Source organism: Cnephaeus nilssonii (assembly GCF_951640355.1).
Source record: "Cnephaeus nilssonii genome assembly, chromosome: 12".
In the NCBI taxonomy this organism is placed as follows: domain Eukaryota; kingdom Metazoa; phylum Chordata; class Mammalia; order Chiroptera; family Vespertilionidae; genus Cnephaeus; species Cnephaeus nilssonii.
The window spans coordinates 27,888,602-27,911,621 of record NC_137083.1 but is presented as its reverse complement, the minus strand read 5'-3'; the positions used below and the strand labels follow the sequence as shown (position 1 = coordinate 27,911,621).

The window sequence follows — 23,020 nt, the reverse complement described above, 5'->3', positions numbered from 1 at the left end:
ATCTAATAAGGATTAAGACTAACACAAAATTCTGATTGCAGTTGTATTTCTTTTTCTCTAACTTTTACGTGCCTTGGTTAAAGATTTGCAGTATTTGATCTTCATGTGTATTGTGTATGCATATAAAAGTGACTTTATGGTTTTAGAATGAATTGATTTTTGCCTGAGGTGAGTTATTTCTATACTCGAATGTAATTAGACTTTGTCCTTTTCCTCGTAGTATAAGTGGATTTTTTGGGAGGGGTGTCATTTGCTGTGCTGCTTTCACAAAAATACTGTTTTCAGTGACCGGACATTCTTTTTGTTAATTCTATATAATTTTATTGATACTACTTGCTTTCTAATATAGGAATGTTATTTGATATTTTCAAGGGAATATTTTCTTTTTCTACATGTATTTGAAATAAAACTGATCTTTATGTCCTGAAGGTAAAATTTAAACATAGTTATGGGTGATTTCACTATTATAATGCCACTGTGATTTAACATAGTATATTTTTGCATTTATAAACAGAATTATTACAGGAGACAGAAAAACTAATGAAGGAAAAATTAGAAGTACAATGTCAAGCTGAAAAAGTATGTGATGACCTTCAAAAACAAGTGAAAGCTCTAGAAATGGATGTTGAGGAACAAGTCAGTAGGTTTGTAGAGCTGGAACAAGAAAAAAATGCTGAACTAATGGATTTAAGACAACAGAACCAAGCACTGGAAAAGCAGTTGGAAAAAACAAGAAAATTTTTAGATGTAAGTATCCTCAACTTAAATGTTGATTTTTCTCAGTGGAATGCTACCTGCTGCTATTCTAGGTTGTGAATTTTAATATGAAGAGACTCATGAATTCCATATTTTCTTCTGTATGTGTCTTTACCAATTAATTAAAAAGTACTCTTCCAATTAAAAATTCTAATAATTGTTAGAATCAGCAATCAGAATTAAAAGCAATACAGGCAAATTATAAAGAAGCCCTGCCAGTAAGCCTTTCCACATTCATAGTTAAGAAGCTTGTCCTAGTCTTTCCTTTAACCAACTGCCAAAGCAGGAGAGGGTCATCCTAAGAGCCAATTGGCCCCCATTGTCACACCCACAAAAGATATACATACTGGTAACTGTGTTCCCTTGGAGACAAGGGACTGGAACAGTTGTCATTAATCTCTTTAAAAAAGATGTCACATCTCTAATTTTGCATGGATTTTCTTCTTTGCGGTTTCATTTAAGCCTGAAGTTCACTTCAGATATCAGAGAATCAGATCCTTACACATTATATGATTTTACGTTTAAAACCTAGATTAGGATGAAATAAATCAATTTACTAAATAATTTCTTCTATTTATTTTGTTTAATAATTAACAGTGGAATACATCCTTCGTTCCAAAAAAGGAAATTCATTTTAAGGAGAATATCTTTATTTTATTTTGTATTTAACATTACTCAAATAAAAAGAAATGTCCTTCAAATAATATTTAAGTGCTTAAATTTTTGTTGAAGAGCTCTTCATACAAAAATGTTATCTTTTGGTTTGGAGTATTTTGTGTTCATCAGTTGTTTGTCTTCAAACAAAACTGTACCTATAACCAAAGGGTATGTGAGGAAAATAATAACTACAATAAATACTGTTTCTTCAATTATTGTTATTAAAATTCAGGAGCAAGCCATTGATAGAGAACATGAGAGAGATGTATTCCAACAGGAAATACAGAAATTAGAACAGCAACTTAAGGTTATACCTCGATTCCAGCCTATCAGTGAACATCAAACTAGAGAGGTAAGAACTTTACTGATATTGTCTACCTTAAAATAACATATATATTGTAAAATAAGGTGCATATTTTGAAAAACTTAAAAGGAATTCTTTCTGTTGTACGTAAATCTTCAAAGTAAATATTACTTTGACATGAACAAGTTCTTAAAACCCTAAAAATTATGTGTATTGAGTCCTGGCTGGTGTGGTTAAGAGCATTGGCCCACACACCAAAGGGTCGCGGTTTCGATTCCTATTCAAGGGCATGTACCTGGGTTATGGGTTCTCTCCCCACCTCCAGTTGGGGCACATGCAGGAGGCAACCAGTGGATATGTCTCTCTCACATCAATGTTTCTCTTTCTCTCCCCCCGGCTCCCTTCTGAAAAGCAATGGAAAAAATATCCTTAGATGAGGATTTAAAATGTGTGCATTGACATTTGGAATCATTACTACTTACATTTATCTTCTAGTATTACCCAGTGAAACAAACTTTCCTATTTATTTTTTATTCCCCATGCCCAAAAAAACTGATCAAAAGTGTTGTCTACATTCATTCACTCTTTACTTTCCCATCTCCCATTCTCTTCTCAATCCACTCCAATGAAGTGTCTAACCTCTCTGTCTCAGTGGAGTTTATTATCCTTTACTCCAGGGGTGGGGGATCTTTTTTCTGCCAAGGGCCATTTGGGTATTTATAAATCATTCATGGGCCATACAAAATTGTCAACTTAAAAATTAGCCTGCTGCATTTGGTCAAACATTTAATTAACTCACCTCTAATGCCTTGGCAGGGCCAGAACAAATGATTTCGTGAGCCTATACAGCCCTCTGGCCAGACATTCCCACCCCTGCTCTACTCTGTTGAAACTGTTCTGTGAAGGTTACCAACAGCCTCATGGCTATGTCCAGTAACCATTTCTCTAGACCATGTAGAGGCATTCATACAACCTTCTTCCTGAAACACTTCCTTCTCTTGGGCTTCTGTAACACACTCACTTCATAGGTCTCTTTCTCTTGTCTTTGTTTTTTGACCCAAAATAATGATGGAGTACCCTAAATCTTGGTCTTGAGCCCCTTTTTCTTTCCTATTTATATTCTCTTCCAAGGAAGTTATATGTAAACTAGAGGCCCAGTGCACGGATTCGTGCACTGGTGGGGTGCATCAGCCTGGCCTGGGACCCCTCGGGGGTGTCGGAGAGCTGGTTTCGGCCTGATTCCCACAGGCCAGGCCGAGGGACCCCACTGGTGCACGAATCCGTGCACCAAGCTGATTTCGGCCTAATCCCCGTAGACCAGGCCAAGGGACCCCACTGGCATCGGGCCTCTAGTATGCATATAAGATCTTTGGTTAATCTCTTCCTGGCCTGCCCTCTCCCCCTTCCCTCTGAGATTCATCAGTCTGTTTCATGTTTCCATGCCTGTGGTTTCCGCTCCTGCGTTGAACGTCTGCCCCCTGGTGGTCAGTGCGTGTCATAGCTACCGGCCAGTCAGCTGATCAGCTGGTCAGCTGGTCACTTAAGCTTTTATATATAGAGATGACTCCACATTTGTATCTCCAGCCCTAACATCTCAGTTGAGTCCCAGATTTGAATGATCAGTTGCCCAGTCTACATTTCCTCTTAGATGTCTCAAAATTAATATGCTCAAAAGAGAGCTTTTGATGCCTGACTATCCCCCACCAAGAAAGATAAGAATAAAACATGTTCCTTTATTTCAGTAAATATTATACCATCTCCACCTTCCTCATTGTTAAGACCTATACTGCATTCTTAATTCCACGCTTTTTCTCAGCCCTCCTTATCTGTTAGTGAGTCAGGTTTCACTGCATTTTCTTATTCTTTTCCTTTTCATTCATCTCCTTAAATCTTAGCTGTTGTTATTTCTTGCTTAGATGATTTTGGTAGCCTCCTTACTATTCTCTTGCTTCTGTTTTTTCACCCCAACTGTCCATTTTCTCCTTATATGAGCACATAACCAGAACTTCATATTTATCAAATGAATGCTACATGAATGAGGGAAGATTCATTATATAAATTGTAAAGGTGGCTTATCATGGTTATAAAAAAAGTATGCTTGGTTTTAGACCATCCCAGTTCAAATCATGTCTCTGCCCTTTACTAGGTGTGTGACAATGGCTAAAGTCACTTTCTAAAACTTGCTTACTCATTTCTAAAATAGAGATTGTAATAGAACCCATCAGATAGAAGTATTGTCCTGGTACACAATGAACACTTAAATTTAACTATTATTTCTGAAAATAATTTAAAAAATTATTCTGTTTTAGAGAGGGGTGCGGGGAGAGATAGGGAAAGAAACATCGATTTGTTGTTCCACTGCATTCATTAGTTAATTCTTGCATTGCCCAACCAGGGATTGAACCCGCAACCTTGGTGTATCTGGATGACACTCCAACCAACTGAGCTACCTGGCAGGGCCTAAAATAAATTTTATTTTAAAAAATTTTTATAGTATAGCCCTGGCCAGGTAGGTCAGTTGGTTGCAGGTTTGATCCCTGGCCCCCTTGTCAGGGCACATGTGGGAGGCAACCAATCGTTGAATCTATCTCTCCCCCCCCCCCCCCCTCTCTTCTTCCTTACATTCTCTCTAAAAATCAATGGGGAAAAAATATCCTCAGGTGAGGATTAAAAAAATAATAATAATAAGCATAGCATCCAAAAATACTTGCAAAAAGTATATTTTTTTTTATTGATATCAGAGAAGGGAGAGGGAGAGAGATATAGAAACATCAATGATGAGAGAGAATAATTGATTGGCTGCCTCCTGCACACCCCCCACTGGGGATCGAGTCCCCAACCAGGGCATATGCCCTTGACCGGAATCGAACCTGGGACTCTTCAGTCCGCAGGCCAACACTCTATCCACTGAGCCAAGCCAGCTAAAGCCAAAAATACTTTCTGAAATGGGGATATATGTTCTATTAACTTGCTGAAATTTTTTTAATTTACAGTTTTTGTTTATTACATATTTCCAGGTTGAACAGTTAACAAATCATCTGAAAGAAAAAACAGACAAGTGCAGTGAGCTTTTGCTCTCTAAAGAGCAGCTTCAGAGGGACATACAAGAACGGAATGAAGAAATTGAGAAACTGGAGTTCAGAGTAAGAGAACTGGAGCAAGCCTTACTCATTAGTACAGATCCTTTCCAAAAGGTGGGACATTTTCTTTGGGTTGATTTTTATCAAGTATTTTAATGCAGGTTACTCCCAGTTACATGAACATCAGTTCTTTTAAATAAAAAATTGCTATTGACTTCTTGATGTTATTGCATAAAGTATATATCTTTATGTCTTCATTGAAATTATAACCATTTCTGTTTATTTTTATTTCCAAATGTTACTTGCATGCCTTAGTCCTGAGAAAGGAAGATTAGTTAAACCAGAAGAATTTATTACCCCTTTAACCATCAATAGGTTGTAATTCTAAAATAATAGCCAAGTGAACAAACTGTGGACATCAGTTTAGACTGATGCTCTACCCCAGACTAGAAAGTAATGAAATCTATTCCCATTATACTGCAAAAAACAAAAATGAATGGAAAAAAAACACACACAAGAGCAGGATAAGGAAGAGGGCAGGGAGAGGGCAGGTGAGGGACAGACTTCATTTTATCTGAGGAATGAATTTTAAGAGTGTCAAACATTTCTGTTAGAGTTTGTATAAAATGCATTCAAGACTGAACACCTGTAACTTTTTTATTATTCACTAATGTAGATTATTTACTTCTAATTGGGAGAAATAGAATTGATACTTCTCTATTAAAAAGGATAATCAAGATTTAATATCTGGAAATTTGAGAAAATTCTTATATATTTAAAGGTAGAGGACCGAAAACAATTTGGAGCTGTAGAAGCTAAAGCAGAATTGTCCCTAGAAGTACAATTGCAGGCTGAGAGAGACGCCATAGACAGAAAGGAAAAAGAGGTAAAGACTTTACTTATTATTTTTTTAAAATATGTTTTTATTGATTTCAGAGAAGAAGGGAAAGGGGGAAAGAGATAGAAACTCAGTGATGAGAGAGAATCATTGATTGGCTGCCCCACAATGGGGATCAACCCCACAACCCAGGCATGTGCCCTGACGGGAATTGAACTATGACCTCCTGGTTCATAGGTTGATGCTCAACCACTGGGCCACACCAGCCAGGCAAGAGTTTATTTTTAATGACAGTTGTGCTTTGAATTATTATGAACAAGTCCTCTGAAAATAATCATTTGAACAGAGTGGAATTTATGGTCTAACACCAAAATTTATTCTGTTTCTTAGCTCATTGCCTGTTGACTTGAAGACCATAAACATTTAAACAGATCACTGGTGTGAGGAAGGAAGAATATTCCGGTAGAGGGGACAGCAAGTGTAAAGGGTTTGATGCAGCAAGAAGTTTAGAGGACAAAAAGGAGGCCGGTTTGTTTAGATATACATTGAAGGAAGATGAGAGTAGAGAGTTAGTGAGTAGTGTTAAGCTAAAGGCAGTATCTTTCTTTTCTGCTGACCTTACTATGGGCTTTGAATTATTGTTACTTTGCTGTGAGTTTTTTCCTTTAAGTTGTATTGACCTGGGAGAGTATAGTGCTGTTTTAGAATATACTAAACATATTTTTAAAACAAAAGATTAGTAATAAAGTAATTATATAAAGTTATGTTTTTCTACTCGCCCCTTCCCCCCAAAAAAAATCCACTTTTAAAACAGTAGTAATTCCCAATTCCTAATTAAATTATAACTTATTTAAACCTTTGTCTACTGTTAGTTTTTCTAAAATATATTGTACTCTACATTGTCTAGCTATATTATATCATTTAAAATGTTTAAATTTTTTAAAATTACATTTTTATCTCCATATAATTTTCTCAGGACATTTTAATATATTTTAACAAATATTTATTGAACTTAAACAGTATATAAATGTAAATAAGTGCTTTGAAAAATATAAGAATAATTTAGACATCAGCTAAAACTACAGCTCAGAGAATGTATAGTTTAGAGTTGAAAAAAAGCCATCTATATAAATGACTAATAGAAATAATCATTTCTATGAGCAGGATTGTTTTCTCATTGATACATAATACTAATGATTATCTAAAAGGTTGTGTGTTTTTTGTGGGGTTTTTTTGTAATAAATGTGCCTTTTGTTACCTTAATGAGGTGACTTCTTCTTTTTTTTTTTATTGATTTCAGAGAGGAAGGGAGAGGGAGAGATAGAAACATCAATGATGAGAGAACATTGATTGGCTGCCTCCCACATGCCCCCCGACTGGGGACTGAGCCTGCAACCCGGGCATGTGCCCCTGACCAGAATTGAACCAGGGACCCTTCAGTCTGCAGGCCAACGCTCTATCCACTGAACAAACCGGCCAGGGCAAGAACTAACCCAACAGCTGGCCCTGGTTTGCTAGTTTTTAATAACAGTGGCAAATACAGTGTCAGAATGCACTCAGCTGTAACTGGAGGCTGAAAGACAGGAAAGTTAAATTAAAACATATCTTCAGTGAAAACAACTTAAGTATTCTGTCCTGCACTAGGCAAATATTTTCAGGTATCTGATGGAGAATAAACATTAGATGTCTATGTGTTGTTATATTTGAGATACCTTTAGGCTACTCTCATAGCCTAAATTTTGTTTAAAGTTATTATAATGTTTAGAAAGCAGAATGAATAGAAAGAGAAGAAAACTTTAAAAGATAGGAGTTTCAGTATGATAAGAGAAGGGGAATAATGTAGAGAGAATTAGAATTTCTTTAGGAATAAAATTACTTCAATAGGTTTTAGCTCCCTTTAGAGCTAATGAAATCTACCTTACAGATGACAATAATCTATATATATAAAAGCCCAGCGACCAACCGGTGGAACCACTGGTCGACCAGTTGCTATGATGTGCACTGACCACCAGGAGTAGATGCTCAACACAGGAGCTGCCCCCTGGTGGTCAGTGCGCTCCCACGGTGGGAGCACCACTTGGCTGACTGGGATGAGCGGTGCTCCCCCAGCAAGCCAGTCCCTGCAGGCCACGCCCCCCCCCACCAGTGCACGAATCTGTGTACTGGGCCTCTAGTAAATAATAATAGTTAACTTTGTTTAGGTCTGTGCTAGAAAGTGTAAGTATTTCAAATGTCCTATGTTATTAACCCTTGTGTCTCCCTGAGGATAGGCTCTATTTTCATCTCTATTTTACCTGAGCCTTAAGACAGGTTAACTTTGACGGTCTGATCGATCCTTCTCAAACCTCGGAGGGAAAGTAGGGGAGAGTGGGGGTAGGGGGACAGATCAACCAAAGGACTTGTATGCATGCATATAAGCCTAACCAATGGACACAGACACCATGAGGGCATGAGGGGGGGGGCGGCGGGTAAGGGAGCAATGGGGGGGGGATAAGGACACATATGTAATACCTTAAAAGAAAAAAAAGAGAGAGAGATTAACTTGCTCATGGTCACACAGTAAGTGGTTGAGCAAGAATTCCTCCAGTTTATTTCTGTGATTCTGGAGCTCTGTAATGCTCTACTGCAAAAGCAGTGGGCCGTGTTTGGCCTTGTTGGTATATAAGGATTAAAGACTGTCATTCAACATTTATTGAGCTCTTACTAAATATAGACCACCACTGTCCAATTGTAAAACAAGCACTGGATTTCAAGGAATCTGCTATTAACTAAGGAAACATACACACTTAAAAAAAAAAAGATAAAATCACTTAAAAAGAAAACAAATGGAGTTAATTAATGTAATCCAATAGAAGTTCAGCAACTACATAGATATCCTTTGGTAGCTAAAGTAAACAAGATTAAAACAAATAGCTTCCATTCTATTTTTAAACCTTAGTAATATTCTTGTGCTTTTAGGGTTGTTATAGACTCAGTATTAAGACAACCTGGGACTGCAACTGGAGTCTGGCTGAATAAAAGGAAAGAATTTCCCTCGAGGTCATTTTTGGGAGTTGAAATCTCCATTGTAGCCTCAGTTTCAGCTGTCTATAACACGAGTGTTAATGCTTTAGCCAGTGCCTCTCAAACTGTAATGTGCACATGAATCCCCTCAGGATCTTGTTGAAGATCCTGATTCAACTCTGATTCAACAAGTCTGGGTGGGGCTCTTGAATCTCTGCGTCTAAAATGTTCCCAGATGATGCCAATTCTGCTCCAGGGGCTACACTTTGAATAGCAAGGCTTTAGATCACAGAGCTAAGTATTCAACCTTAATCTATTATATCAAAAAGAAAATAAATACCATGTGATGTAGGGCAGCAATTTTGAACTTAAATATCTATGTATGTGTTGAAATAATACCTTGTCATCAAAAGAAGTTGTAGAAGATAGTGGTAAGTATAAATAGTATTATATTAGATAACTTTGAAGAAGATATAATCATCACAATTTTCAACAAACTAACCTGATAATTATATATGCACAACTATAAATGTATTTAAGATGTGTCTGCTGAGTTTAATACCAGGGTTACAGAAAATAATTTAAATATAAGTCTTAGACATTAATTATTAGAAGCAGAATAAATGATAGTTATGAATGTAAGGCTCCAACCAGTCAGGATGGTGGAGTAGGTAAAAGCTGTGCTCACCTCCTCCTATAACCACATCAAAATTACAGCTAAATTATAGAACGATCAACCTAGAACCATCTGAAGACTAGCTGAACGGAAGTCCTATAACTAAGGATATAAAGGCATGTGGAGACTGAAGTAAACTATTTCCTTCTTGGAAAAAAAGTAAGGCTCCAGAGGTGAACTTCCCTGGTCTAAAAGCTGGCTTCCACATACTGGCCTTGTGACCTCAGGACTAGGTAACTCCTCTCTCAGTAACTGCCTTCCTCATCTCTGAAATGGGGATAATCTTAGCAAAGACCTTATAAGTTTGTTACAGGGCTTTTTAAAAATAGTACATATAAAGCACTTTATACAATGCCTAACAGTAAATTGTCTACAAATGATGGCTATTATTACTAGTGTCAATACTGTTTCTATTAAGGAAGTATTAGGCTGAACGGTTTTGAAGGTCTTTGCCTTGCCAATGCTAAGATACAATTCTGATTATGCATCTATGTAATCAGTATATGCTCCCTTTGAAATTCTAAGGTGATAAATGATTTAGAGACTGCCAGCTGCCATTAAATGCTGCTCCTGCATCTTAGGTTGTTTTTAATGCAGCAATTTGATCATCAGATATATACCCATTTACAAATCCATTCATTAAGTATTTATAAGTAGCTTCAAAGCAGTGAGCTAAATGACTGTTCCTGTCCTCAATCAAACCCAATTTTTAAAATATAACAATAGGAGCTTCTAATATTGATCATTAGTTTCAGTCACTATCTAATCATCAAAGAGCAATTTAATTGCTTTATCATTAATGAGATTTATCCTCAGAAATTAGCAAAAATTAATATTGTCCTACATGTAGGAGCTCTCTAATTTTCTGTTAAGATAATATTAATAACTAACTGTTAAAGTTTCTTATTTCTGACCTCCACCTCTGCTTCCTTCTGCTTAAACAAGGCACGTGGTAGCCAGATCTTTTGTTGGGTATTCATATGGACTAAATTGAGGTATTCTCACCTGCTGGCAAAAATAACTGATTTAATTCTACTACTTTCTTCAACCTTTTGATAAAAACTAAATTTAACATAAAATAAAATTTTAAATGTAGACTTTTTCTCTTCTCCCATGATCCTTTTCTGCTTTATCTCAGAGTATTTTAGGTAGGAGATAGCTCCTGTATCCTTCTTCTGAAGGTCTCGTCTTTGCTTTGGGCAGGATGATTTAAGGGTGTTACGTTTTAAAAAGTCTAGAAACCACACAGTTACATCTGACTTAGAGAAACCTCTTTCCTTTATTCTCACAGTCCTGGCCAGGTGGCTCAGTTGGTTGGAGCATCATCCTGTACACCGAAAGGTTGTAGGTTCATTTACTGGTCAAGGCATATACCTAGATTGCAGGTTCGATTCCTGGTCGGTGAGGGTACTTGAGATAACAGATATCTCTCTCTCTCTCTCTCTATCTCTCTCTCTCTCTCTCTCTCTCTCTCTCTCTCTCTCTCTCTCTCAAAATCAATAAAAATAAATAATTTTTTAAAACACACACTTTATAAAGCTAATACAGCATTCTTCATCTCTCTTGATAAATATTTGTATAAACAGTTTTTTCTCTTTCTTTTTGATAATTTTGGTATCTAAGATCACAAACTTAGAAGAACAGTTAGAACAGTTTAGAGAAGAACTGGAAAATAAGAATGAAGAAGTTCAGCAACTACACATGCAATTAGAAATACAGAAAAAGGAAGCTACTACCCGCCTACAAGAACTTGAACAAGAAAACAAATTATTTAAGGTAATTAGTTAAGAAAAGCTTTGCTAAATAATTCATAGTTTTTGTCTTGTGCAAGTGTTTAATAGTATATTAAGTATTTGCTAACAGAGGAACATTCACTGCAAATGGATTTGCATGGAACTTATTTTTAAGCCAATAGAAACATTTAAATTCCTCATAAATGAAAAAAATGCATACCTGTTATCAAAATATTTTAAGAATTATTGATTTACAATACCTATGCTATCTCTGACTCTTTAATTTGTATATTTTGTGCACTATATCTTTTGTAAAAGTTCGTTGAAAGTTTAGAAATCACATATAATGATTTGTCCAACTGGGAAGGTTATTTTTGTCCCTAGGATGAAATGGAGAAGCTGGGACTTGCTGTAAAGGAATCTGATGCTACCTCTACTCAGGACCAACATGTGATATTTGGGAAATTTGCTCAAATAATGCAGGAAAAAGAGGTAGAAATTGACCGATTGAGTGAGCAAATTACAAAACTTCAGCATCAACTTAAAATTACAACAGATAACAAGGTACACTAATTTAAGATGGATTATTACTTGAAGTTAATTTAGCTAGAATTTTAAAAGGAACAAAATGGTGATTTTTTTTTCAGTTTCTCTTTGAATATCAAAATAAATAAACCTTAATTCTCTTTACCCATGAATTTTAATTTAACAAGCTATGTATATTTTTTATCCCCTCCTAATATTGTCAAAGATTTTTCATGTTTTACAAGGAGACTGCTATTGTTTAGTATGAGTTAAATAAGATAATGACATTTGGGTGCTATCTGCTATAAATGGTTTTCATTTCAGTATTTCTTTTTTTCAATTAAATGTATTGATATTGACTATTTTACTTATAGAAAATTAGCTACTAAAAGTGTTAATCTCGTTATATTTAACAGAACTTTCTGATTTAGCTACTAAAAGTGTAAATCTCTTTATATTTAACAGAGTTTCCATAAACAGTTTGGAAACAAAGGTACTACAACTTGAGAGCACTGTGAGTGCAAAGTCTAAATTAGGTTCTTCTTTGATATGATGGGGTCTGTTGATCTATATTAAAATTAATGTAGTATGTCCAAGAAGTATATTATTTTGTGTGATCAATACTTGAATACCCTGCCCTAAAATAAAATAGAATTCTCAAAATATAAATGCATTTTTATTATGTATGTTACTTTTTTTCATTAACTAACAGGTTATTGAAGGAAAAAATGAACTGATAAGGGATCTTGAAACCCAAATAGAATGTTTGGTGAGTGATCAAGAGCGTGTGAAGAAAACCAGAGAGGAAGAAATTGAGCAGCTTAATGAAGTGATTGAAAAACTTCAACAGGAATTGGCGAATATTGAAGAGAAGACATCAGTGCATGTCAATTCTCTTCCAGAAGAAGCAGATAGTCTACAACATCAGTTGGAGATGGTGATAGCTGAGAAACTGGCTTTGGAGCAGCAAGTAGAAACCACTAATGAAGAAATGGCCTTTATGAAAAATGAACTTAAAGAAACCAATTTCAAAATGAACCAGCTAACACAAGAATTATGCAGCTTAAAGAGAGAACGGGGAAACATGGAAAAAATCCAAAGTATACCAGAGAAAAGTGTTAACATGGCTGTAGAAGATCTGAGGAAAAAGGAACCTGAAGTAGAAGAAGTCCTTACTGAGGATGCTCTTCAACCGCTAGAAAGTCAGACTTACCTCAAATCTTTTGAAGAAAACAGCAGAGTTTCCATAAACAGTTTGGAAACAAAGGTACTACAACTTGAGAGCACTGTGAGTGCAAAGAACTTAGAACTTAGCCAGTGTTATAACCAAATAAAGGACATGCAAGAGCAAGGCCAGGCTGAAACAGAAATGCTCCGAAAGAAGATCGTAGACCTGCAGACTGCGCTTGAGGAAAAAGTTGCTGCTGCTGTCGTGAGTCAGGTCCAACTTGACGCAGTCAAGGAATATGCAAAACTCTGTCCGAGGAGACAAAGTTCATCAGAGCCCGAAAGAACAAATATACAGACTTTAAATCAACCAACAGAAAACGAGATGGAGTCAAGTGTATCAGCATTAACCCTAAGAATATCAGAATTAGAAAGCCAGGTGGTTGAAATGCAGGCTAGTTTGGTTTTAGAAAAAGAACAGGTAGAAATCGCAGAGAAAAATGCGATGGAAAAAGAAAAGAAGCTACTAGAACTACAGAAGCTATTGGAGGACAGTGAGAAAAATCAGGGAGGCAAAGAAAGGAAAAGAAGCTCTCAGGGAGATTTTGAAGTTCCCAAGGTTAGTTTGCATTTAATTTTTTTCATTTTAATACAAACTAAGAAACTCTTTTCCTTTGTTCCTTAAGCTGATTGCTAATTTATTAAACATAGTGTTCTTTACATCTAGCAATTCATAGTTAGAGTTTTTATTAAAAAAACTATTCTATGCATATTATCACTAGAATAAATGATGCAAACTATATTTTGTATCCATCATTGTGGTCTTCAAATCACAATATTTATTTCACTAGCATCGTCATTAAATAGAGTAGTCAGGAGAAACTTAGAAATGTTAAGTTTAGCAAATGTCCTCTGGAACTTGTGTGGTTTTTTTCCTTTTTTCTCTAACATGCATGTATATGATCATCCCTTTTAGGTAATGGGAATTATCAAAATATTCTAGTGTTCTACCAAACTAAAATATGAGTAATAAATCTTTAGCTTTTATAGATTTTATATCTGATAATAAATTTTATTCTTTCCTATGAACAATTTGTATTTCACCCTGTACATCTGCTTACATAAAGATCTGAAATCGCAGTTATTTCTTAGCATAGGACTGATGTGAAAGGACTTTAACTTTCAAATTCTCACTTGATATATTTTTTTTATTTTGAATAGTAAATGTGAATACCAGGAGATTAACTGCTATATCAGGATTTTATAAATGAATAATTCATTTTGTAAAGGATAATAATTCTTTCCACTTACTAGGCTTGTTCTTCCTAGCTTCCTGGAACTATAAATTACTATAAGTAATATTAAAATAGTAATGCTGCTTTCCATGTATATAAAACTTCTAAGAACTATTTTAGTAACACCTAGTATCTTTTAAGGAAAGTGATATAAATATGCAAGTTTTTTAATGGTACCCAAAATATTTTAAATAATAACTTACAAATTTTTAAGCTATATACTAATGAGAATATTTACCTATCATTCCTGGAAAAGCATTCTTTTCTTACTGTCTCAAGAATACAAAATTATGGTTCTAAAAAAGTTTCCCTATTTGTTGAAAGAACATGGATCATTTCAACTCCTTTTATCTGATAGGCAGTCCTGAAAAAGCTTCATTAGAATATAATGTGCCACCCTACTCGGTTTGGCTCAGCGGACAGAGCATCAGCCTGCAGACTGAAGGGTCCTGGGTTCGATTCCGGTCAAGGGCACATGCCTGGGTTGCAGGCTCGATCCCCAGTAGGGGGCATGCAGGAGGCAGATGATCAATGATTCTCTCTCATCATCGATATTTCTCTCCCTCTCCCTTCCTCTCTGAAATCAATAAAAAAAATATTTTTTTTAAATGAATGTATATGGGCCTTGTATATGTGCCTTCAATTTGGCTATATTTTTTGAAAATGTGTTTTATGTTTTTCCACTGCCATACAGACAACTGAGCTAATTCATACCAATGAAGAAAGTGGATTCTTTGGTCAACTGGAGACTCTTAGAGCTGAGTCAGCAGCTACTAAAGAAGAACTGGCCAATTATAAAGAAAAGGCAGAAAAACTTCAACAAGAGCTTTTGGTAAAATAATTAACATAGCTCCTAATTCACTTATTTCTACTTATCTTAATTATATTTCAAGGTATATTCTCTTCTATGAAAACAAACACAGATCCATAACTGAAAGCTAGAAAAAATAAAAGCTTTGTGAATTTGATGAAAAATTATTATAAATTTCATTGTTGGCATATTCTTGCTTCATTTTCCTTGGAATCTTTGTTAGGAAGATGCTTTTAATCTCTATTCTATTAATGAAGGAGGAGAAAGACAGATGTTAAAGGAAACTAGATATCACATGAGAACCAAAAGTAGAGACTGATAAAAATGTTTTCACTTTCTGTGGTAATCTGTGACCATATATATAGGAATATATATGGAGACTGTGAGTGTTTCTAAAAAATTTTTATTCTGAGGAAAATGAATATATAATGAAAATATTAGCCTGAATTATACCCTCCTCTCTACCCTAAATTCTACGTTCAGTATTTTAAACTAAATGTTCTATTCATTATGTTTTTAGGTAAAAGAAACGAATATGGCATTTCTCCAGAAAGATTTAAGCCAAGTCAGGGATCAACTCACAGAGACAAAAGAGAAATTATCCTACTTCTTAGAAAAAGAAGATGAGACTGAGGAACAAGAAAACAGAAATATCTGCATATTAGAGCCACTTCTTATTAAAGAGGGTACAAGCACCGCATCCCAGACAGACAGGACTCTCAGGGTGGATAGCAGCAACCAGACTCCACAAGTCCGTGTTAGAAACGCAGGAATCCAAATTGATTTACAGAGTGAATGTTCATCAGAAGAAGTTACTGAAATAATCACTCAGTTTACTGAAAAAATTGAACAAATGCAAGAGCTACATGCTGCTGAAATTTTGGATATGGAATCCAGACATATTTCAGAAACTGAAACCTTAAAGAGGGAACACTATGTTGCTCTTCAGTTACTTAAAGAGGAATGTGGTACCTTGAAGGCAGTGATACAGTGTCTGAAAGCTAAAGAGGTATTTGGTTTTCATACTATGTGTTCTTCAGCATTCTGTGATTTTTTTTAAAAATGCTGTGGTTTTCAGAGAAAAAGAAATTTAGGACAATCTCTTCCTTATGATAAACTTACAAATTTGTCTTTCCATTGTGTAGAGTCAGATACTAACTTTCCACAAAGTCCCTGTGCAGATTTGAAACCTGGTGTTAATGCTCCTTAACTCATGAATGTTTCTTATTATGCTAATATCCATGAAGAAAAAAAATTTAAAGCCTTGTTGTAAGCCATAGTTTCGTTTATTTGAAAGGTGTAACAAACTTAATTGAGGGTTGTTTTTTGTTGTGTTTTTATTTTATATTTTTACAGCATTAGAAAAAACAAAACTATATTCATTGGGCCCTATTTTTATTAAAGCAAAGAAAGTTATGTGGGGTTTTTTGTTTTCTCCAATTAGGGATCCTCAGTTCCTGAATTAACACATTCTGATGGTTACCAGACTAGAGAAATATGTTCTAGTGGTAAGTTATATAAATTTCTGGAATTTGTATAGTGATCGTTTAAAAAGTACTTGTTTCTTTTTAATAGTCAATTGTTGTTTTCTTTATTTTAGATTCTGGATCAGACTGGGGTCAAGGAATTTATCTTACACAAAGTCAGGGATTTGACTTGACATCAGAAGGCCAAAGAGAAGAAAGCGAAAGTTCAACGGATTCGTTTCCAAAGAAAATAAAGGTACTAAAAGACATAGTAAAACTAAGCCAGTGTGGTTTCTATATTGAACATAATAATCTATTCAAAGTTATATAGTAAAATCCTCTATGGAGAGAGAATTTCACAACTAGAAGGAACCTTGGGGATCTATTTAATTTTATTTCCATATTTTACAGATAATAAAGTATATATTTGTATCAAGATTTTTTTTTTGAAAATTTTTGTTACTGAAATTTATATTTGCCAAAATTATTAAAGTGGTCTCAAGGACTAGAATTTATCTTCTACATATTTCTTTTGGTCAAATTAGTGGCTAATTATTGAATCCAAAGAGCACATTAGATAAGTAGAAGGAATAAAATCTTAGGCCATCTTATGGCTTTCCCCTCCATAGGAAGGTGGTAGAATGGTGTTTCCTATCTGCAGTGGCTTTTCTAAATAAATCTAACATATATATATATATATATATATATATATATATATATATATATATATATATCTGTCTTGCTTAAAATTTCACTGTCTGAATTTGCAGTCTTTGAAGAAGTTGTCATAATTCTGGTTTTTGGGTTTTGGTTTCTAGGGATTACTGAGAGCTGTTCACAATGAGGGCATGCAGGTACTCTCTCTCACCGAATCTCCCTACAGTGATGGAGAGGACCATTCTGTTCAGCAAGTTTCAGAATTCTGGCTAGAAGAGAGAAGAGCTTACATCAGTACAATCTCATCTCTTAAGGACTTAATTACCAAAATGCAAGTGCAAAGAGAAGCTGAGGTACTCAAGAGTATTATACATCTCAATAGTTTTATATGCTTTTTAGCTATCTTAAGGCGCTTTACAAATTAAATTGTTGTTTGTGATGTATTTTCACATAAATTACTACATATTATTTAAATGTTCCAAGTCACATAGTTGCAAATAAATTGACATGCTTAGGCTTCTAATATTTATTTTGGTTAGTAGATAAATATCCTTTTTGGAGCCTTTTTAAACATGCTTATTTGGAGCTAACTTTTATTTTTTATACTCAGTCTCATGAAAACTTCTCAGACTGGCGAGGTGAACTTCTGCTTGCCCTGCAGCAAGTTTTCTTAAAGGAACGAAGTGTTTTACTCGCCGCATTTCAGACCGAACTGGCAGCTCTGGGCACTAGAGATGCAGCTGGATTATTGAGCTGTTTGGAACAGAGAATACAGGAACAGGTATCAAAATAAAACTTGACATAAAGCTTAAAGGAAGGAATGCTTTTTAATAGTAATAAAATGACTAATTGATTAATTTTACAGTAAGTCAGAAGGTTAAAATTTTAGCAGGCACCACTAAGAATATTTAGAAGAAAAGTGTTTTTATCTTATGTTAGAAAATGAGCAAGATTAAAAATTAATGAGCTAATCATCCAGCTCGGGAAGTTAGGAAAAGAGCAACAAAATAGCCTAAAGAGATTAGAAGGGATAGGATACAGTCAGTCCTTACTACTACTGCCTGTAGTTAGAATCTGTGAATTTGTGTGAATACTGAGCCGTTGCTACCAGGGGAAATCGAATGGTCAGTTCCTGTGAGCTCATGACATTTTTGTCAACCAATCAATATATAACCTTGTTTTATGTGTGTTTCTGTTTAAAGACACTTTTTACTATATATTGTTGATTCAATAACATTGAACTCATGGCCATCAACACTATAGCTCATGCCTAAATGAACTTAACACATGTTTTCTTCATAAACTGCAGCTTTCTTGTGCTTAGGAACACTAGATAATAACTTCATCACTGTGCTGAGGGACCATTTTAAACAGCAGTATCACCAATAAAAAGCACAAAAGTTCATAAAACAGCACTAAATGGGTGGCAGAAAGGACACTTGTTTAGAGTGAAAGGGATGAAACAAGAAGGCACAGGGTCTCCATTTTTTACTTCAGCTAGGAATATGCACATCTGGCCATTAAAATTTTGAAAATATATTTTTATTGATTTCAGAGAGGAAGGGAGAGGGAAAGGGAGATAGAAATATCAATGATAAGAAAGAATCATTGATTGGCTGCCTCCTACATGCCCCACAATGGGGATCGAGCCCGCAACCCAGGCATGTGCCCTGACCGGGAATCAAACCGTGACCTCTTGGTTCATAGGGCAATGCTCAGCCACTGAGCCACACTAGCCTGGCAATTTAAATTTTTTGCCACTGCGTGTTTGCAAATGACTGGAAAGCACTGCAGGTATTGATTTGGAGGTCACAAATACATTTTAGAGAATAGGCATATTCATAAATACATAATCCTTAAATAATGAGGCTCAACTGTAATAAATAAAAAGAAGTTAGTGAAATACATTGGCGTCACTGGTGAATTCAAACCAAATGTTTAAAGAAGAATTAATACTAGTCCTTCGCAAACTCGTCCAAATAAAAAAGAGAAGAAAACATTTCCCAACCCATTCTGTGAGGTCAGATTGCTCTGATTCCAAAACCAGACAAAGACATCACAAGAAAACAGGTCAATTATCCGGTGATGTTAAAGCAACCAGTGGGCAAATGGACAACTGGATAAATATATGTTCTCATTGAAGATAATAAAGAGTATCCAATAAATATGTAAAAAGATGCTCAAATGAAATGTGTGTATTATTCACACTATGGAATAGTATATATAATATTGAAATGAGTGTGAAGTAGGGCTACATGTGTCAACCCATTGGTTCACCAACATATTAAGTGAAAAAGGCAAATTACACCAAGATAAATACAATATGATGCCATTTATATAAAGCTTTAAAACATGCAAAACCGTATTGTATATTGTTTAGCTGTGTGTATGTAGCATAATATGCAAAGCGTATGAAACAACAAGACTTACAATTTGTTATTTTTGACCAGGTGGTACAGAGAAGGATATATTCAGGGAGTTGTACAGAGGGGCTTTAATTGTATAGGAGCTATTTCTTAGGCTATGTACATGGTTGTTTATTGTAGTACTAAAGGCCTGATGCACAAAATTCGTGCAAGGGGCTTGGCCCTCGCAGCTGCGGCGGCTTGCCTCACGGTGCTTCGTCCGGAAGGACGTCGGAAGGATGTCTGGAAGGTTGTTTGGCTGCCCGGTCTAATTAGCATATTATGCTTTTATTATTATAGACTAGGGGCCCCATGCATGAATTCATGCACCTTGAAAGTAACTGTGGGCCACGAGGCTGTGGTGTGCACAAGGGTGGGTCTCAGCCCATCCTCTGTGCCCCCGCCCGGCCCCTCCCACTGCGGCCCCCAGTCCCCTGTCTCCTGGCAGCCCCACTTCTGCCGCCACCACTCCCATGCGCTGATGGCGCCGGGCCCGCTCACACTTGCTGACGACACAGAGCAACTGGGGCTGGCGCCAACAGCGGGTGCAAGTGGCAGCTGCTGCCCTCATCGCCCCTCAGGAGCAGGGGTCGGTGGAGAAGCCCTCAGGTGATTGGGGCTGGCACTGGGCGCCAGCAGGGGGTGCGAGCACCGGGTGGGACGGGAGCAAAGAATTTTCAGTAACCACCAGAGGCTTGCCCCGATGACAGTGAATGGTGCCCCACCTTGGTCTGGCACCCCCGCTCACCTGTTCCACCATCCTGCCATGGCCGAGGCCCGCCATGTTCCATGCTCTGCCGCCTGCTGCCGATGTTCGCCATGTTCTGCACTCATCCCCTGGTGGTCAGCGCACGTCATAGCGACCGGTTGTTCAGTTGTCCTGCCACTGGTCTATTTGCATATTAGGGTTTTATATATAGATACCTCATGTTTTCTTGTGTGTTTGAAGAATTTCAAAATAAATGTAAAGATTAATAGCCAGAAGTAAATCCTAGCATGTGTGTTCCATTCATTCTTCTTCAGACTTCCTGGTTGTTAATTTTATTGTCTTTATAACTCCCTTCACTTGATTTTTCACTTTGCATTGTTGCAGGGTGTTGAATATCAAGCAGCTGTGGAATGCCTCCAGAAAGCAGATAGGAGGAGTTTGTTATCTGAAATTCAGGCACTGCATGCTCAGATGAATGGTAGAAAAATGACTCTGAAAAGAGAAAAAGAGAATGATCAACCAAGCCAAGGTACGCTGTATGACAGACTCATATGATAACACACAGGAGAAAATATTTCATGTTGTCTCCCTTCTTATTATTCAGTTAAAACACATTTCTTCTTATTCACATTTTGTTCTCATTCTCATATCAGAGAGATAATCTACATTAATACTTTAGGGATTAAAGGATTATCCAGTTGGTTTTAAACGCATATATATCTGCTTATATAGTATAACAAATTAAATGAGTATCTGTGGAAACATCACCCATGTCAAGTATACCAGAAACCCCCTTCCCAAACACACACTCATCTAGTAACTTAGAGGTGACCTTATCCTGATTTTTTTGTTTGTTTTACTACCTATTTATATATTCCTAAACCATATAAATTTAGTTTTTTCTGCTTTTGAACTTTATCACTCGGTATATATTTATGTCTTCTTCTTTCACCTCTCTTTAACGTTTTTCTACACTTGATCTTAGCCAAAAGGCCGAGAAGCGATTCTCTTTAACGTTTTTCTAAGTTACTACATTTATCTCTAGTTCATTCATTTTTGTTACTGTACAGAATTCCCGGGTGTGGATATTTCACAATTTGTGTATCTTTTTAGCTACTAAATTCAGTGCTAGTCTGCATATTGATATACCATGTTTCTGATGCATACATGCTTGACTTTTCTAGGTACAAACCCAGGAGGGGCATTGCTGGGTAATAAAATACCTATCTGCAAATTTATTAAATAATGCCAATCTGTTTTCCAAGTGGTCACATTAGTTTGTACACTTACTAGCAGAGTATGAGCATTCTGTTGCTTGGCATCTTTGCCAAGAGTTGTTACTGTCAGACCTTTGTTGCCAATCTGGTGAGGGGGCAGTGTATTGTTGTTGTGGTTTTAACTTATATTTACTAATTACTGAAGTGGTTTCATCCTTTTATCATATGATTATTGGTTAGCTGGATTTCTGCTTTTGTGATACTGCTTCAGATTTTCCCCCCACTTTTGCTAGAGTTGCAGATGGAAATCATTTGAGATTAAATTAAAATATAATTTTCATCATATCTAGTAAAGACATATATCTTTGTCTTCAGTTTTGTTTAATATGTTACAAACAGCCATGCTTTTGCAAATTTTGAGCGTTATACCATCCTATATAATAAAGAGGTAAATATGCAAATTAACCCTCACCCCCTCACAAGATGTCTGACTACGACCAGGCCGGCAGGGGGTTTAGTGAGGGACGACCAAACGACTGAACAAGCAGGCTGCGTGGGGCGACCAGGCCGGCAGAGGGGTTAGTGAGGGACAACCAAACAACTGAACAGCAGGCTGCGTGGGGCGATTAGGCTGGCAGAGGAGGGCAGTTAGGGGTGACCAGGACGGCAGGGGGGGCAGTTAGGGGCGACCAGGCCAGCACGCAGAGGCAGTGAGGGGCGATCAGGCCAGCGGGGGGGGGGGCAGTTAGGGGCAACCAGGCAGGCAGGCAGGTGAGCAGTTAGGAGCCAGCGGTCCAGGATTGTGAGAGCGATGTCCGACTGCCGGTTTAGGCCCGATCCCCAGGATCGGGCCTAAACCGGCAGTCGGACATCCCCCGAGGAGTCCTGGATTAGAGAGGGTGCAGGCTGGGCTAAGGGGACCCCCCCTCAATGCATGAATTTTTGCACCGGGCCTCTAGTAGTCTTATATCTGTCATTGAAAAGCTGAAGGTTGTAAATATTTCAGAGAAAACGGGTATAATGAGATCACAAATTAAATATATCCTTTATATTAAGACATAAAATTGAAGATTATTTTTAGAGAATTGATCAGTATTATTTTACTTAAGTTAAATAGAACACCATTGAAAGCTATATTTTACATACGTACATATTTATATATGTAGATCCTGAGCCTCTCTGAGAAATAGTTTTAAAAGCCTGAATTAACATGACTGTTTTCTAAATTCAAGTTATTTCTGTCTCCTAACATCAGTAATAGGAATTGTAATATGAAGTGATGAACTGTAATAAAAATTTTTAAGTTAAAAATATTTTTATGGTAGAATAGAGAAATAAAAGAGGAGAGTAAAAATAACCTATAGAATTTCCTAAATCTTAAAATAATGACTGTTAATAACCAGGTAAATATTTCTTCAGACCTTTTCAATGTGTATATGTATATAAAATCACATTTTCCACAAAAATGGGATCCTGATGCATATTTTGAAACTTATTTGTTTAGTATACCTAGGGATTTAAATAGTTCAGTTTGTTTTCATTGTAACAGACATATAGCAAGGGTTTGGTTGGTTTTCAAAGAAAAAAACATGATTCAAATTGGAGTTTGGACTTCCCACTTCTCTAGTAAAGTTCCTAGGGACTATCTGCAAAGGAGGGCTGACCGTTGTAGTCATAATTACTGAGTAATTCCTGTAAGTACTTTGTGTGGCTATCAAATG

The 23,020-nt window shown here is 36.3% G+C and overlaps 1 protein-coding gene across 5 annotated transcripts in view; it reads left to right on the top strand.

The window, feature by feature from the left end:
- The window catches only part of AKAP9 (A-kinase anchoring protein 9), a 128,016-nt gene that overhangs the window by 90,659 nt on the left and 14,337 nt on the right, over positions 1-23,020 (top strand). For 4 of the 5 annotated variants that reach the window (XM_079785750.1, XM_079785748.1, XM_079785752.1 and 1 more), the window contains 14 exons: positions 515-747; positions 1,646-1,765; positions 4,735-4,911; positions 5,579-5,683; positions 10,938-11,090; positions 11,432-11,611; positions 12,285-13,358; positions 14,729-14,866; positions 15,366-15,854; positions 16,290-16,353; positions 16,446-16,567; positions 17,130-17,321; positions 17,579-17,749; positions 20,467-20,611. In XM_079785750.1, the coding sequence (XP_079641876.1) occupies positions 515-747; positions 1,646-1,765; positions 4,735-4,911; positions 5,579-5,683; positions 10,938-11,090; positions 11,432-11,611; positions 12,285-13,358; positions 14,729-14,866; positions 15,366-15,854; positions 16,290-16,353; positions 16,446-16,567; positions 17,130-17,321; positions 17,579-17,749; positions 20,467-20,611 (3,363 nt within the window). The remainder of the gene's footprint in view (positions 1-514; positions 748-1,645; positions 1,766-4,734; positions 4,912-5,578; positions 5,684-10,937; positions 11,091-11,431; positions 11,612-12,284; positions 13,359-14,728; positions 14,867-15,365; positions 15,855-16,289; positions 16,354-16,445; positions 16,568-17,129; positions 17,322-17,578; positions 17,750-20,466; positions 20,612-23,020) is intronic. The other variant, XM_079785751.1, reaches the window with a different exon arrangement.